Source organism: Coloeus monedula (assembly GCF_965178545.1).
Source record: "Coloeus monedula genome assembly, chromosome: 21".
In the NCBI taxonomy this organism is placed as follows: domain Eukaryota; kingdom Metazoa; phylum Chordata; class Aves; order Passeriformes; family Corvidae; genus Coloeus; species Coloeus monedula.
The window spans coordinates 4174851-4193043 of NC_138801.1; the positions used below are offsets into that span (position 1 = coordinate 4174851).

An 18193-nucleotide genomic window follows, 5' to 3' on the forward strand; every position below is an offset into this window, starting at 1 on the left:
GGAAGGGACCCACAAGGATCACTGAGTCCAGCTCCTGGGCCTGCACAGATACCCCAACAATCCCACCACGTTCCCTGCTGTCCAAACATTCCTGGAGCTCTGAGGCCGTGCCCATTCCCTGAGGAGCCTGTTCAGTGCCACACCACCCTCGGGGGGCAGAACCTTCTCCTAGTTCCAACCTAAACCTTCCCTGGCACAGCTCCAGCCATTCCCAAGAACCTACAAGTGTCCTTGTATTCTGCATCTGGCATTTGTTAGGTAAAAAAAAGCTGAGAACATTGATCTGATGTTGGTAGAGAGGCCAAAATTTTAGTTTAGTAGCTACATTGAGACTGAAAAATCACCACTTCTGGTCAACAGGAGAAGAGAAAGAAAAGGAAAAATTAGAGATGAAGAAAGTTATGTGGGGGAACAGCTCCTGATCTGAGCTCTTCAGTGGTCACGGCTCAGAGCTGCCAGCAGGAGCAGATTCCAAGGGATTGAGGGTTGATGATTCCATGCAGCTGAGCTGTTGAGGGCACCTGTGTGATCTGGAGCAAGCCAGGGAGAAGAATTTATGTGACATTTCCTCCATCTCCTTCCAGCCTGTGATGGTTCAGAGCCTGTGGTGGTATAGAAATCACTGGAAGAGGTTGTTCAGGAAAACCAGCACAAAGAATAAACGCCTTTAATGGAATTTAAACCCTCAATCCTCCTCGTCCTCATTAGCTTCCTGTAATCACCAGCCCATACAGTGGGTGTGGATAGAAATATCTTTACCATATAAATTAGATTTTCTGTAAGGTGTTCTGTGGTTCACCACAGTGCCTGGCTGTGTGAAATAGACAAACACAGCACCGAGCCAAGATCTGATAGAGCAGGAATTATGTATTTAATTCACAGTTCTGTATAGAGTGCTCATAAAAGCTTGATCATGATAGAGGGGCCAATAAACATTTGGGAACATAAATATTTCTGTAGGAAATGGCTTTGTGAAGCATTTAGTTGTTGAGTAATAAGAACAACAGAGAAAATCAGACTAACAGAAATCTCTAGGTACTGATCTGATGGGTTATATATGTTGCAATGATAATAATGTTGAGGGAGAATTTTTATGGGACCAGGAGCAACAAATACATCGAGTCCTGCCGATTTACTAATGAATTCATTTTTCTTGTGCTTGCCCCACTTGCTATCCCCGCTGTTCAAAATTCAGCTTTAAACCTGAAAAGCAGTGGATGGCACCTCAGGATGCTGAGCTACTCCTCTGAGTTTGTGTGAGCTGAGTGTTTTGAGTCTTGGGCCATTTCTGGGCCATCCATTATTTGTGTATTTAGGCATCAGTCCAGCCAGACAACACAGGGACATATATTTTAGGAAAGCACACATCAAAAAGTGTTTTAAATGGCCAAATTGTAGGACAAAACATTCTGGCAACACAGCTGGTGCTCTGTCAGTCTGCGGGCTAGAAAATAAGAAGAGAACCTGTAAGAAAAATAAAAACAACCCAGGAATAGCTAATCAGGTTAGAAGGGATGTTTTGGCTGCAAGGATTTTGAGGGCTGTAGAGAAAAATTGAATAAGATTAAAAAGTGTTTGTCCATCCTGTCTGACAGATGTGGGAGAAGATGGAATCGTTTGTTATTTCTCTGTTTTTCCTCTGAAAACAGCAGCGGCATTGAGCTGGCAGGCACAGTGAAATGCAGTTAGCAAAAGTAATGGGAGTTGAAAGTTTGACCTTCTGTGATGGAAATTTGATATGAAAAAAGGGTCTTTTGATAATTTCTCTATCCAATCAGATATGGGAGATGTCTTGATCCTGTTTCCTTATTTGCATGCTGACTGATCTCATTTGAAAACCCAATCATTCAGAAATATTGGGACATCAACAGAAATGTTACAAACAAGAAGTTGTTTTATCTGAAAGGTCTGCAGGATGTCATCTCTTGTTTTTCACTCCAGTGGCCTGATCTCTTCTTCATGATTCCATGTTTTTATTGGCAGGATAAGTTGAACATATTGAAATGCAAATAGCCCTTTCCACATTGAACCGAAATATAGGAGGTTTTTTTCAGTATGATTGATTGTATCCAGGGCACTTCAAAAGACACAAAGAAAATACTTTCTGCAGTGCCTCTGATTCCTTGACATTGCCAAGTTCTGACGTTTCCTGTTAGCAATCCCTGGCACAGAGTGATTCCTGAGCTGCTCTCACCGCTGCTTTTCTCCCAGGTAATGCCCACGTTCTGCTGCTCGCTGTTCCTGGGACAGAGTCTGAGCTCAATTTGTCTGCACCAACACTTTCCTTGTCATTAACGAGCACTCTTTGCTGCTGTCCCAGGTGCTGAATGTCAGAAATGTAATCGAATGGATTTTACCAAATTGCAGATGTATTTAATCCTACAATGGGTAGTTCAAAGCCCCCCAGGGTCACATGTTGTGTGTAGAACTGTCCCCATGATTATCTGGAAAGTCAGATTTCACAGGCAAGGCACTGCCCACTTAGGTGAGTTTAGGATCAACTTTATCTCCCAGACAATTTAACCTTTCTATTTTCTAGAGCAGGCAATCCAATTTCCATTTTCCTCAGCCTCCCAGTGGGTTGGTGACAAGTTTTCCTGCTGTGCCACTGGTGTCATTATCCCTTTTTTCGGAGCCTACCTGTTAAACTAATGTCTTAAGCCAAAGTTTTGCATCACTTAACCCAGAAACTGGGGACACACTATCAATATATGGTAGTTCTGAATAAAGGGGATTATTTAAAATTTTTTTATTATTATTTGTGTGGTATCTTTTTAACATCAGTGTCAAACTATATGAGAAATCTTTTTTCTTTAATACGCCAATTTTTTTTTCCACCCAGACTGGCCCGAGCCTGCTAATCTGAGTGCTGCCCTGGGAAATGGGATGTGCAGCTCCTTCTTTCTGGGGCCACTTAGGTTTGCTGTGCTTTTTATAAAAGAAAAGTAAGTGCTCACTGAATGTAGGACTCTTGCCTCCCTGCTGAACACCTGCACTGGCTTGCAAAGACATCCTGCTTTCCTGGTGCAGGGCACTCCACAGGGATTGCTTTCCAAACCCAAATCCCAGAGAGAACAGGTGCGAGGAAAGGGATGAACCAGATTATAAACTTTACATAATAACCTATCTTGGAAGTTGCTGAGCTGGTGTTTGTACAACACTTTGGAATGGAAAGCTCCAATTAGGTCAGGATTTACCACAGTGTCCCTCAGGTGGGTGACAAAACACCTTGTCAGGGACACATGGAGTTCTGCAGTCTTCATCACTGCAGAAATCCAATATTCACCCAGCTTGTTGTTTACTCAGTAGATTCCAGGGTCTAACCACAAAACAGTGCCTGTGTGTGATGTTTATCTGATGGTCCCTGATTTCTTCAGCAGTACCTCTGGATATGGGCTGGGGATTTCACTGCTGGAAGAACATGCCTGTTTTGACTGAGGAGTAACTTGACTGATGGTCCCCTTCAAATCCAGAGAATCTGTTTCATCAAACCCTGTGGCCTGTCAGCTGTGGGGGAGTGCTTTGTGAAACAGCAGGAATGGCAAATTCCCCCCTTCCTTGTGCAAAGTGGAGTTGTTGGGATGACTCGCACGACTCAGCAGCTCTGTGAATTAGACACCGAGCATTCTCCCGGATGGGAAATCAACCTCCTTCATCTCTCGTGTGTTTTAGAATATCAAACCACATAAGTTTAACCACGATGTGTTATTCTTGATAACCAAAGCAATCTAGCTCTTCCTTGCTGGATTTTTTTTTTAATATACTCCCCTCTCCACCTTCTTCATTCGCTCCTCAGTATTAGAAAAACAAAAAGCAGCTCAGTGCACCAATATTTTCTCCGTGGTGAAGTCAGCATAGAATATTAGTGTCCAAAAAGTTGTAAAACAAAAGACTATCATATGTTGCACCTTTTAATCATGTAATTGCTGAGTGACATTTAACTCTGAGGCTTTAAGTTACTCCTTTTCAGCCAGCCTTCTCCTCGTGCCCTTCTCGTCCCTCCCTCCTCCCAGAGCAACCTGCTTTTGCAGAGTAGTGCTTTAACTACACTGAAGTTTGGCTGGGCTTCTACATATTACAGCAGCAACACGAAAGCAAACAATTGAAGTATTTGAGAACAATGAAATATGTATGGCTATCTGTGACAGCCCTATAAAGCAGAGCAATTAGCCGCGTAATCCGAGAAAGCCAAAGCGCCCGGCAGCCCACGGTTCCCTATTAGTTAAATGCTTTTTGTACGTCCTCATCCCATCAAATCAACTAACACTTCCTTTAATTGGTTCATGAATTATACAGCTCGGCTGCATTATAATTTAATCACCAGTAAACATTCCTGGGGCCTGCTGTAAAGTGTATAGCGCTCATTAATTCCTTAATTTCAGCAGATGGAAGGGGAGATCGGATGAACGGTGGCAGTACAGAGCGCCTTGGGCAATGGAAGAAGGAAAAAAAGGTGGGGGGCCGTTTAGATTTTTTAAGGGCTGTCAGAAACTCAATCTGTGAGCTGTCAGCAGCCTGGACCCGCTCCCCCCCTGCCTCTCTCCCTGCCTTCACCCCACCTACCGCTGCAAGTGACTGACGGATTCATATGGAGCCTTGTCAAGCCGTCTTTAAACATCAAGCCAGCGGGTAAACCAAGCCCAATGTAAATTAATTCTTGTCTTACGGGCCCCCCTTTCTCTGTCCCCATGAATATTTCATGGCTGGCAGCATAAATATTAATTCTAATAGCTCTGCACAGTGGTTATTATTTCTGTTTTATGACAAATATTCATAAAATATTCAGGACCCTTTTTTAGAACATTTACACACTTGATTGTGAAATTTTCCAGCTTCCTGGGGACACAGTAAACATATTGGGGTTCTCTTGATGGACTTTTTTCTCTCTTAATTAATACTACGCCACATTAATATTTAATCAGATTTAGTTTTCCTTTCCCCAGAAGTGAACCCTATTACATTTGAGGATTTATTTGACAGTATTTAAAGAGGGAATTTTTATTCCCTATTATGAAATTGGTTTCCTTTGACACATATATAAAATGACACATTATAATCCATTCTTTTATTCCCTCCCCTTGCCCCCAAATCATACACTTTTTTGGTGTCAGTTCTTTTATTTATTTTTACATACCAAATATCTTACTAACGACAAAAGTTAGTGTTTAAATCTTGGGGGTGGGGGTTAAACATCATTTACTCTAAATTTGATTCCATTTATTTAATAAGGACAAAAAGTATGGGCTTCCTTGTTAGGAGCAGGAGGTGCTGGAGCAAAGCTGCAGACAGGTAGCAAAGGCATCAGTCCTGAGATGAGTTTGCTGGTGCTTAACCCTGGAGTTGTTGCTCTGCTCCAGATTTGCTTTGCAGAATCTAATTATTGCAGGGCAGGGTTGCAGGGATCTGAGGAAACACGCCTGCATTTGGGGGAGAGGGCTCAGGTTCCTGACCTCAGGCCTCTGGGGCTGCAGAGGCTGTGGATTATCTGAGAAGGGGTTTGATTAACCTTGTGCAGGGCAGAAATCGTGCCAGCCACACTTCTCTAAAGCACTGCTGGCTGCCATCTTATTCTGTGATTCATAAAGCACCGCTGGAATGAACTCCAGGGGGAATGCAAAGATGCTGGAATAACAGCTGAGAATAAGGAGGAGGCAAAGAATAGAAATGAGGGGAGAAATGTAAAGCAGTTTTGAATGGAGGTATTAATGCATCCAAGCTATTTATTACACATGGAAAGAGTTAATGTTGCCTCCTCAAAAGAAGCTTTAAAAATGCATCGAAGCCACTCCTACAAAGGCATTTGCTGTGTCTCTGTGTGCCTTTCACTGTGCTCTGTAAGGTTTGCACAGCCCCGAGTCCTGCAGACCACTGGAAGGGCTCTGGCTGCCCAAAGGCCTGGAGTTCCTTGCTGCTGTGAATCCATGGAGCTGCTTTGCTTTATCCCAGCTCCAGACCCAGCCCATTGTTCTGTCAGGCAGGCACCAGTGCCTGTTCCCCCTGTGTGAGCTGGTGTGGCACCTGCTGGGACGCTGCTGAGCCACCGGGCTGGTGGGGTGGGACACGGGAGGGACCCTGTCACCTCGGCTGTCTGCACTGGTGCAGCCCAGCTCATCCAGCTGCGGGTGGAAAACATCTACCAGAGTCATCACTCTGCACTGCTGGTGAAGGGAAGGAACATCTGCAGCCATGAAGGATGTTGTTCATCTCACAGCCCTGGCCAGCTGCCATGTCCTGGGAATAGTGCCCCACTTAGCTGCCTTTTGTAGTTATTCGACAGAAATGCATCCATTTGAAAAGATCCAGTGTCTGGAAATAGCTTGTCATTGCATGAATCACTGTAAGAGCTCGATGAGCAAAACACTTGTGCTGATTAACCTGTGTTTTAGTGTTTATGCAATGTATTTTCCCTTATGGTTGAAGCCTAGAGGGTGAAATTGCTTCCCAAAATAGAATCAAGCATCGTTCATCAGAAGATATCCCAGAGTTTGAGAGAAATCAGTGAATAAAACCTCCCAACAGCTCCTTCCATAAATAAGAGATAAGGATCATTTTATCCATTGCAGAGACATGCAAGAGGAGTATTTAGGGTAGGGAATAAACTGTGATTCATGTCCAATCAGTGGTGCAGCCTCAGCAGGGCCTTTGTAGTGTGGTTACCCATGGGCAAAGCACCTGGTGAGGGCTGCAGTGACCCCTGGACAAGGCTGGGAGAAGGTAGATGGGATCTGTGTAACCAGGTTTAATTTTTAAGAGGGGATTTGGGGTTGCAGAATGTAACTGTGGAGATATAACGTGCTTGGGATCCTGTGTCTGGGCCATGGTGCTTGAGAGGAGGCTTAGCCAAGGTTTCAGGTTCAAGGTGTCTTTATACCCTGGGGAAGGGGACATTATTTAGGGGAACTGATTGATCCAAGTCAGTATCTGTGGCTGGAAAGTCAACAGAGACAAAATGATCAGGATTTTAGCTGGAATTAGGCACTGGGACTCAAATCTGAACCTCCTTGTACCTATCAAGTTGGACCACTAACTTGGTTTGTCATGTTGTTGTGATCACTCAGTGGTGCTACCCAAGGAAAAGACCTTTTTGCAATGCAGATGTTTTTTGTACCATGGCCAAAGCTGCTGTCCCGCTCATGTCTGGCTTGTAGAATCCAGAAGTTTGTACAGTTTTGTGCACTTTTGGAAACTTTTAAAACCAAAGAATGTGGTCAGTTTTAACAATGAGAGTCTTAGAGTTTGCCTGAATTCAGGACAGTTTCTATCAGTTCAGTCCATGATGCCCCCCAAGGCTTTTCCATGCATTTGTGAGAACTCTGTGATTCCCTTCCCCGCCTGCTTTGGCTGCTCTGTGAACCAGAGGGATGAGCTTGTGTTTGTGCCAGGGATCACACAAGGATTGTACCTGTGGTGGCCTTTTAGGACCTACAGCATCCTTCCACTTCAACGGCCTCATCTCTTCCTCAGCTTTATATTTCAATTACAGAACTCACAGCCAGTGCATTGGCAGAACAGAGTCCTCCAGGAGAGTTGTTTTCCATGGGGAACTGTGCCACAGCATCAGGAACACTGTTGATGTCTCCATATGGAGTAAGATGTTCTGTGCCTTATGAAAGGCACAATTATTTCTAGCCTTGAATTTGACATTTTCTATTTGTCTGCCTGGAAGAGGAGGTAACTTTGTGTCTCTTCCTCTCTCTTTCTTCCACTCTCTCCTTCCTGATTTCTTTGCTCTGATTGAGCTGAGGGTCTGTCAAAGTTCTGCCAGCAAAGTTTGCTGTAACTTTGAGATCACACAGGCATCTGATCTTCACATTCTTTTTTATTTTAAAGCAGGCTGATGTGGTACGTTGTAAACTGCCAGGAGCACTTGCTAATTTAGTAGTTAATGACAGTCACAGAGAGTGTTTTTCTTGCCCCTGGAGAGGTTTTAGACACAGCTGGGGTAGATTTGCCACTATCAATTATGCACAATTTTAAACAAGAATTGGCCAGCAGGGGCCTCTTTTTTTTTGCAGAGTGCAGAGCGTGAAGAATGGGAATATGGCAGCTGGTACCTGCCTGCGACAGAGAAGATATATAGGAGTCAAGAAAATAAGGGAAAGATTAATAGCTTACTATTTTTAAAGTTGCAGTTTCAACTCAAAAGTTTAAAAGCTGCATTAAAAGTGGCCCAGTGTTGGCTGGTGGTGTATTTTTGTTTTAATTCAAGCATCCTAACTTTGTTGCAAAGCTTGATCAGGCCCTGGAATAGCCACAAGCAAGTCAGTAGTGCCTGTTTTTAAAAGCCAGGTAGGGATCAAGATCCTGTCTCAGATATCCTGTTGTGTTGTCTTCACATCCTTAAATGAAAACAAGGGATGAATTTGATTTACTGGTATAGATCTAATTTCACAGACAATAGTTCTATAAAAAGGGCTTGGCTTTGGGCTCCACTCCACCAGTGTCAATCCAGAGCAACTCCAAGTAATGGGAAATGCCAAGTATGAGAATCTGACCCCAGTAAATAGCTCAGGTCTAGAACAGCCAACATCTGGATCCATCTAGGTCAGCCTCATAAAGCAGCTGTGCTTAAATGACAGGACCTGGCTCACAGGCAGAGCTTCAGTTCTCTAGAGATGTGAAGGCAGCTGGCAGGGCAGTGCAGCCATCCTGGAAAGGGACTGTCCTTAGCAGGAGCATTCCTTATTCCCTAGCACAGGGATTCCAGGATTCAGGCACACAGCACCTGCTTCTCTTACAGCAACACTCCTAATTTTTCCCTCACAGGTGTTTGAATTCAGTGTCGTTATAGCCAGAAAACAGGAAAACCACCACCAAATAAATTCTTGTGAGGACAGCACTGAGCACTGCCAGTTGTTAATAACTTGGATTAAGTGGGTTGGTTGCCATCTGGAACAAATGCAGCTCAGGATTAGCTGAATGCTGTTGTGTAGGTCACAAATCCTTCCTTCACTTATGGCATGGTTGGGACACATTTTTCCAAAAAAAAATACTGTCTCAGATCTGGAGTGAAATAACACCTCTGCCACCCCTGCTCTTCCCTCTCCTCTCTCCATTTGCCAAGGGGAGCATCAGGATGCCCTGGTGACCTCCAGGCTCTTCGATGACACTGGCTGAATAGCCAGAAGGCAGAAGTGGCTGGAATACTCTTTTGGAATGCCAGATGGCTGGTAGGAAAATGGCGTTATATTCCAGCTGTTAGGGCTGGAATACATTTCATCACCATCCAAAGGCAGCAAGTTCTCATTTGACTGGGTACACAGTGAAGGTGTCATCATCATTATTAATTTGTTGGAATTTAATCTCTCTAATGTATCTGGAAGCTGCACTAGATTAGATAAGTGATGTCAAGTACAGTGAGGGAGAGGCAGGATTCTGACACACAGATTTTTTTGTGCCTTTTAACATTTGTGTTCACAGTTTTATTATCTGTAAAAGCTGACAGGACTGGACCTTTTCCCACATCTCTCTCCTGGGAGATGGAACAAAGGAGAGAGGACAGAGCTGTGCTTAGGAATCCCTTGGTTTCACTCGATGGGAGTCAGAGTTTGTCCTCAGAGAGCTCAGAGGCTGCACCAAGTTTTCCCCACAGTCTCCAGCCAATGCCAGTGATTTTTGGTTGCCCGTAGGTGGATTCTGACCCTGTGGCACAGGAGTGAGGATTGCTGGTGCCCCTCTGCCCAGCCCTCCCCTCACCTTGCTGCTGACTGACACCACTCCCCTCCTGCAGCTGAACTGGGAGCTCTGGAAGAGGAGCTGTGCTGGATGCTAATCCAGCAGGGTAATGTCGTGTACTTTGATACGAGGCTGTGTTTCCTCGCCTCCCTGTCTGCCAATTCTGATGACATCTGTTTCATATTTCCCCTTGATAGGACTTGTGACACATTACAACATACAAAGCCTGGCTGATTCCTAAAGTGAGCTTTACAGAGGATGCATTTATGTGAGGAAACCACGCTCGCTGTGTGGAAGGGGCCAAGCTCTGCTTGGAGAGGAATCCAGTGCTTGCAGGGAGTTGTTCCAGTTACTGCTGGATCAAGGTCATGGGTGCAGCCCTCTGTGTTGTGAGGATTTCTGAGAGAAATCCAATAAATGTGTTACCTGGGCAGTTGGAGGGTCAAGTTTGTTATGTGATCAGAGTCACAGCAGCCTGAGAGAGGGACAGAGGCCAAATGTTACTCAGAAATACCTTGAGGAGCTACAGGAGATGTATCAGACAGCCAAGGCTAACACTCCGCAGCCTGCATCCATGTAAATAGGCTTTACTCATGTGAGTAAACCTCCTGGGGTGGCATAATAGACTGTGTGGGGTATGTGTCTCCTTCAAAATGGTAATAAAGCTTTCTAATTGGAAGTATTTTAAGTCTAGACTGTAGTTCTGTCAGTGGTTTTCCCCTTCATCTTTTTTTTTCCTGCTTTTGAACAATTTTAAACTGACAGCCCTGGGGAGTGTTTTATCTATGGGAGATGTGTGGAGTGGCAGGGTAAGGCATCCCACCTTCCACTGGAAGGACCCTTGGATTGGGAGTTTGCACTGCTCTGCAGTGAATTCTGTGTGTGCTGTTACACAATGCGTGTGGGGGGAAAAATCCATATTAGCAGGGATGTCTGCACCCTCCCACTTCTTCCCCCTACACTCCTCTGTAATGGTGACACCAGACTGGATAATAAGCAGCATCTTGTTTCAAAAAGAAGAGAGTCTCAGACAAGGCTTTCAGAGTTCATTTTGTTGGCAGCTTTTTAAGTGGAGTTTTTTAGGCTCTTCTGTTTCAAATACCATAATACTTTTTGTGTTCCTAACTATGAATTACGACAAGCTTTCTTGATATGCCAGGTTATCCTTCAGTGGGTTTGTTTATCTCAGGATATAATAGGAAGCCGTATCAATTATCATGACTGTATAAATGTTGTTCCTCTCTACTAGAATATTCATCTTGAGACATATCATCAGATGTTACCTGTTCTGACAATCACGTTTTTGTGCCATTGTTGGGCAACAGAAACAAAGAAAAACAAAATGTTAAGAGTGTAAGGGATAAAAGAGCGTTGAAACTGTTGTTCTTTTCCTGTCTTTGGAATCTCCAAGATCTTGAATGTTTTATTCCTGGCTGTTATTTTGTTACCACAGTGTGAATAGAAGTCATTATCTGTAAACATTTGAAAAGAGAGATGATTTTCATAACTTTAAATCCTACAAAGGATTCTAGTAATCTGCTATGTGCATGCCAAGGTAAAGCTCAGCCTTTCATCTGGTCTGATCCCACCCAGTCAGTGTAAAATGTTCCTTTGGTGAATGTCTAAACCACGCAGTATCTCCTGTGAGAAGCAGACAAAAATGAAAACAGGAAGCCTGGCCTTGAAGGCAGCAGCAGGAGAAGGTGTGTTGTACAGAAAGATGTATTTACAGCCTTCAGGTTGTGCTTCGTTGGGAAAAATTATTTTCATGGGTTCAAAGGGAAGCCTTATTTTTTATTTTGTTCTGAGCTAATTGTTAAATGTGGTCTTTGTGCAGATCTGCTCTGCCTCAGATAGCTGGGGAACAGGGGACTTGTGTCTGCTCAAGATCAGCAGTTTGTCAAGATTCTTCTGCTGAAAAGCTTTTGAACACGAATATAAAATTAACAGGACCATTATAATATACCAAAAGGACAGGGAATCAATGTGAGATGGGCACAACAGTTTGTATGCAGCAGTGGGATGTGTCTGGGTGCATGTGGGGCATGTTGTTTTCTAGCTCTGCATCCTTCATCCATGTCAGGGCATTTGTGTCACCTGTGTGAAGTGGGTTGGCAAGTCCTGCTCCATCCCCCGGTGAAAAGCTGTTCCTGGTGTGGAACCCACCCCAGTGACACCGTGGGGCTGCCTCTCTCAGATGCTGAGCAACTCTCACTCGCTCAGGCTCCATGGGAATTGCAGATTCTGATCTTCAAATGAAGCATTCAGCATTAATATTTCCTTTCAGCGGTGTCACCAGCAAGGCCCAGCCGTGCTGAGCTGCTCCCCACGCCCTGGCAGTGCTGGTGGAAGGGACAGGGAATTGCCAGCAGCATCATGGGGTTTGTGTTCTGTCTTACCACTCATCCTGCTTTGAAGGACGCAGGGCAGGAGTGGGAGAGCAGAGGACTCACCCTGGGGGGAGACAAGGGCAAAAGGAGTGGAAGTGGACTGAAACAGCAAGAGGAAAATCCCTCTCATGGGCACTGGAGGAATGCATAATTCTGGCAGAAAAGCTCTTTCTCTGTCCCTGACAGGAACAGCAGTTTTTTATTTACCTTTTGGGGCATGTCATTGTGATTCTGTTCTCTGGTTGGGTTGGGAAGTGGATCCAGAGGAGTTCAGAGGGAAGTGCTGGGTGGAGAGGGGGCTGGGACAGACTGAGAGAGGCTCCAGCTGCAATTCCCCCACCGGTGTCCCCCACAGTGTGTTGTGAGAGCACACAGCACTCACAGTCCCTGTGCCAGAGATCTCCTGCCTTGCTGAGCCTGGAGACCAAACAAAACCTGAGGAGAAGCCACAGAGAAATCCCGTGCTCGTGTTTGTGACACTGCAGGTTTGGGAGCGGGGGGGGGGGACTTCCACTGCCACAACTGCTCTTCGTTTGGGTAAGGATTAACTCACCCTCTGAAGGTCACAAGTGATGTTCTCAGGATGTTAATGCACTTAATTGTTGTGTTCTCCACAGGGTGTTTTTCTTTAATCTCCCCTACGAGTCCATCATGGAGCGCCTGTCCCAGCGGAGGATTGATCCCGTCACTGGGGAGAGGTGAGCACTCCTGGCTCGTGTGTAACATTTTTCTGACTGTCAGGGAGATGAAAGCACCAAATAGACTTCTTAGAAATCTAAGGAGCTCAGCAATACTGTACTCCTGCTTAGGGACTCCTTAAAAGAAAACTTCAAACTTTCATTGCTCCTGAAGCACCAGCCCACCTTCCTGCTGCAGCAGCTCCGCAGAACAGGGGGGTTTTAAATCCTGGTGCCTGAAATCTACAGCAGCAAACAGCTCAGCTCTAACATTTTAATGGTAACTAAATTGGTTGGTAAAATAAGGCTGAGGGAAGATGCCTGAAACCTAGCCTAAATGCAGATGGTTTTTGGACATTCCCATTGGAATTTTGAAGGGTTCCCAGCTGGGAAAATGGAAAACTTGCTGCATTTTACTTCCTGTGATGGTCCTGTCTGCTGGGAGGTATTAACACATTTCCTGCTCAGTAGAGCAAACTCATTTGAGTCACTGAGTCACTGTAAGGTTGGTTCATCTCATTGGTATCACATCCCCTTGTCTCACCAGTGACCTTCAGCTTTCCTGCCTTCTCCACCCCTGATTTCCAGGGAATAAGTCACAAATAAATTTATCTTCCCAAATACCTGCTGGAGTTGGCATGTGTTCACAACTTCACTTGTGGTCTGGTCTTATGATTCCCCACATTTAAATTTTAAACCCTTCTTTTGCTTTCCTAAAGGCGGTACACATCCTATTGCATCAAAGACAAATCCTGAACCCTCAAAGATTAAGGCCATAAAGAATGGATTTGTCCCAAAGTGGTGGATGATTATTCAGACATCTCACTCGAGGTGCAGCATTAACTTGTGACAGCAGCAGTGATTTGCTGTAACTGCTCTCTTTGCTTTAGTAATGAGCAATGTGGTTGTTCAGCAGAAAGGAACAGGCTGAAGCAAATCATTCCCACATCTTTGCATTTCTTATCATTAGGATTAGGCTGTTCAGTATCTGCTCCAGTTCACACGCTTCCCTCTCACACTCTGGGGTTTATTCCTCACAAATTCTCCGTGAATTGAATTGTTTTAGGTGCTGTGTCTAATCCTTGGCACCGTGTAAAGCCTGCCCCTCTGGCTGCAGGGCAGAGCAGGGAGTGGCCTTCAGCTGTGCCCTAAATCATTCCCATGTGGGATGAACTCCGTGTCCACATGGTTGGATGCAGCTCTGCAGAGACTCAAACTCTGCTTCCCTCCTTGGTTTTGCATCTATCCCAAAAAGTTTCAGAAAATTTGGCTGTACAGGAAGAGGCATAAACTGGTTTTGTGTTGAGGCAGAGGAGACATTTACTCAGGATTGCCAGTTCTAACAGGGAATTTAAACACTTGATTTCAAAAGAACTTTTAGAGATTGATGGGAGCCTTTGGCAATGCAGGGACATCATCAGAATTCCTTTGGTGTCAGGTGAGCTGGGCTGTGGCACTGCTACAGGACTCTGAGGATGGAAATCCTCTTTCCTGCTGAAGTAACTGAGGGAACCCACAAGTGTGAATTGAGGGAAGCCAAATTCCAGCATTTGGAAAATTAAAAATAACCAAAGCCTCCGGTGAATTAACCTCTTTTTACCTTCAGCTACTACATAAAGATGTTAGCAATCAAATGTCTGAGAGCCTTAAACACAGTTTGAGGTCCCAGCAATGCTGGACACAGGGCTGTGTTTAAGTTAAGGCTTTTTTTGATGCTTTTTTAAAGACAGGAATCAAAGATTTCAAGTAAAAGATCTGGAAATGCTTCTGAACCTGGAGCACTGAGCATGTAATAGTGATTTCTCCTCGTGGGGAGCAGATAAACACTACCAGTGTCACCTCCAGAGAAACCCTTGGCCTTTGAAGATCCAGGATTCTTGAGGGCAGCAATGACAGATTACTTGCCCTGAAATTTCCAATCTTTGTTTTAAAACCCCAACCTAGAGCAGAAAGAGGCCAAGGGACTGTGACAGGCAAAAGCATGGAAAATCTGCAGAAGTGGCTGCTGTGTCCTCAAGTTGAGCTGAAACCGTGGCATTTCTTCTCCTCTGCAGATACCACACTACATTCAGACCAGCTCCCACTCCACAGATCCAGGCCCGGCTCAGGCAGAACCCCAAAGACCAGGAAGAAAATATTGAGAAGCACCTGGAAATCTATTACAGGAATGTCAAGGCCCTGGAGGATTTTTACCAAGACGCCTTTTATGTCAATGCTGACCAAGACCCTTATGTTGTCTTTGAGTTCATAGAAAGCTGTATCATTAAGCCCCTTCCATGTAAAAAAATTAGAAGTTTATAATTAGAAGGGATGGTTTCTGGAAGAGTTGATTTTAAATTTTTCCCTGTAATATTTGCAGTCTGGTTGCTGAAGTGGCAGGTTATCACCAGGGAAGAGGAAGTCAGCCAAGCTGTGTTAAATCTGAAGCTCACCAAGGCTGAGTGAAGTACAGAGGGTAAGAAATTGGGCTTTAGGAGAAAGGTTTTTGGCTTTTGTTTCGTGATTATATGAATGATATGATATTTTGTGATATGAAACACTGTGGCTGGGGAAGTCCTTGTGTTTAATTCAAATATCTTTTTCCGTTTCTGAATAGTAGTTTTGTCTTCATTATGTAAGACCCATGAATCCAATTTGGAGTATTAAAGCTGTGAGATGTGTTTGTGTCTTAATTCTCCACCAAAACCACCCAGGCACTCCCTGCCTCCCTCTGTCCCTGCAATCAAACCCTAAAGCAAAGAGAAAAACAAAGCTCCCAGCTCTGCAGTGAACTTTCAGCACAGTGTTTGAGGTCGGGGGCAGTTTTCACTCCCATGTTAACTCAGATTTCGTAGAAAGTTCTGACAACCCCCTCTGCAGATGCACTGGCTGTCCCCATTCTGCTGGGCAGGAAGACTCAGAACAGCTGGACAGGATATCCAGAGCCCTGGAAAACTGAGTGCAGGTTCATCTCTTTCAGAACCCAGTCAAGGACATAACGAGCTGCAGGTGGGCCACTAAATTCTGTTTTCCTGGGGTTTTTCTGCTCCCAGCCTGTGGCTGCTCTGGCTGAGCTGTGCCTGGGCATGTTGGTGCCCAGGGTTTGGTTTTTTTTCCTTCTCTGGCTGGATATGGCAGCAATGAATACTCAGGTAAATTTTTTTTACCTGGAAGGTCTCTGGTGAAAGGCTGCTGGCTGTCTCAGACTCTGGCTGTGGAAATGCACATCCTTAATGCCTGTAGAAAAGGGGAATGATTTGTGCTGTGGTCAGAGAACTGGGTTGGATGCCTCTGTTATGTCTCCCTCTGTTTCTCCCCTGTGTATGAGTGTGAATTCCCCCTGCCAGAGCGTGGGGAGAGCTTCAGGTTTCTCCTGTGGAAGCCTCAGTGTCTGGGAAGGTGTGGGCAGAGAGAACAGACCTCCAGAAGCCTTTTGGGTTTAGGTGACTGCTCTGGTCCTGTTGCTGCCGATGGATTTGGGTCTTTGTTGCTGTCTTTGACTGTGTGTGTCTAAATCTATCTGGAGAAATGAAAAATGTACAGGCCATATTTCCTTCTTGCTCCTGTAACTTCAGGTGGAAAGACCCTGGTTGTCCAGGTGGCAATGGGGATACTGTGTTATTTTATGAGAATTTAAAGTCAAAATTTTCAGTACTTTTGGGAGGGGAGGGGTGTTGATGAATGGGAATTGGACTCTCCAGCCCTGAGGGCAGCTCTAAAGTCTCAGAATAAGTATCTTTGAAATCTAAGAAAGCCAAATCCAAGCAATCTGAGTCCCTGGTGCCTCTTGAGCTGAGAAATCCAGTCTGTAGCACCAAGCTGATGCAGAGGCTGCTCCCAGGCACAGGACCCAGCCACAAACCCTCTTGTTCAGCTGGGCAAGGACATCTTTAACAGCCCTACCTGTTACAAATGTGCTGCTTGGTGACTGCTTGGGCAGCTGGGTTTTCTGCCATTGCTATGAAGATGTGCTGCAGCATTCGTGCATAATTGGGAGCCCTTCTATTAATAATACATGGGAAGCTCATCTTGCTAATATCACCTTCATCTGAGCGTTCCTACTAAATATTTTGATAGATGAAATGGGTAGAGTGTATTTAAATACTGTTTGTACTGCAGCTAGGGTACAAAAGGGACAGTGCATCTTTAATTAGACAGGTACATCTGCTTAATTAATTTAGCTGTAAAGCCCTTTTTCCTCTTCATTCTTTCATCTATATGCGGATGCTATATTAGTTCCGCTCCGCTGGTTCCATAGAAACTGAGAAAAAGAGCTCAGTCTCATTGAGATGCACTTGGCATGTCTGGGTAGGAGTCTCAGGTCAGTGGTCAACCCCCAAGGGTTTGCAGCAGGCCTGAAGTGCAGAACGTCAGGGTTAGCAGAACATGCTAATACTCATGTAGAACTCTCCCTCAGAAACAACTAAAACAATTGACATTCATTTAATTACTGTAAACGAAACAGCCCCTGCATGACTTTGCATAGTAAAGCCTGTTAATACCAAAAAGGTTCAGTGGGTGGAAGGAGGAATTAGGCTTTTATAATTGGAATGCAACACTTGAAAACCAATTTGGTAACTAGGCGTGATTTTATTAGCATCTTATTCTGGCAAAACAAATGTTGAGCAATGAGGAAAACAAGGTAAAGAGGAGGTGGTAGGAACACAGCAGGGATCAGATGTTACTGATTGTACAGCTTTGCCCAGGTCTGGAATGGACATCTTCCATCACTCTGCTTCCCAGAGACACTTTGTGGAGAGGGCTGCCTGGAGGTTGTGCTGTACCCTATAAGTTATGCTGTTAATTACGTAGTGTAGCAACAAGGTGAGTTTGTCCAACTGTTCCACAAACTTTTGTGTCCACCAGCTCCAGACACAGGATCCTTCAGTGGTGGAAGGGCCCTTGAACACCCCTTCTCCACCACCACCTCTGCAGGGACCCCCTGTAGCTCTGGAAGGATTTCCCTGCTCTCATCTTTCCCTGTGAGGCTTGGATGCTGCTCAGGGAATGGCATTAACCCCAACCTGCTCTGTGGTGAGGGCTCTGAGGAGCAGGAATGGCTCTTCCTCCTCCTCCTCTCTCCAAAAAAAATCAGGGAAATATTTATTGTCATTATGTATGCACTGACAACCATAGTATTTCCTCTCCAGAAATACACAATAGGATTAAGAGGATGAGGAGACACCAAAGGAAAGGGTGGCTGAATGATGAAGTCCCTGAGCCATACCTGAATGGAGGTGAAAGGCAGCAGTGAGGTCCCTCGTTACCAGGTCCAGAGCAGGGGGTGTAATTTGGAGACACAAGACTGAGTCTGTATGATCCCAAACTTCATCCCAAGTTCCAAGAATGGCACCTAGCACCAAGGCACTAAGACACTGTACAGTCCAGGGCTGTTCCACTTATCCATCCAACTTGGATTAGCCTGGATTTCTTCATCCCAGAGGAGGATGGATTAACTGTTGCCAGCATGAG

At 44.9% G+C, this 18193-nt stretch overlaps 1 protein-coding gene across 1 annotated transcript in view; it reads left to right on the forward strand.

The window, feature by feature from the left end:
• The window catches only part of AK8 (adenylate kinase 8), a gene marked incomplete at both ends in the record, with an annotated part of 65874 nt that extends 50831 nt beyond the window's left edge, over positions 1–15043 (forward strand). The window contains 2 exons of the mRNA XM_082295483.1: positions 12683–12763; positions 14797–15043. Of these exons, the coding sequence (XP_082151609.1) occupies positions 12683–12763; positions 14797–15043 (328 nt within the window). The remainder of the gene's footprint in view (positions 1–12682; positions 12764–14796) is intronic.
• Between the last annotated feature and the right edge of the window lie 3150 nt (positions 15044–18193).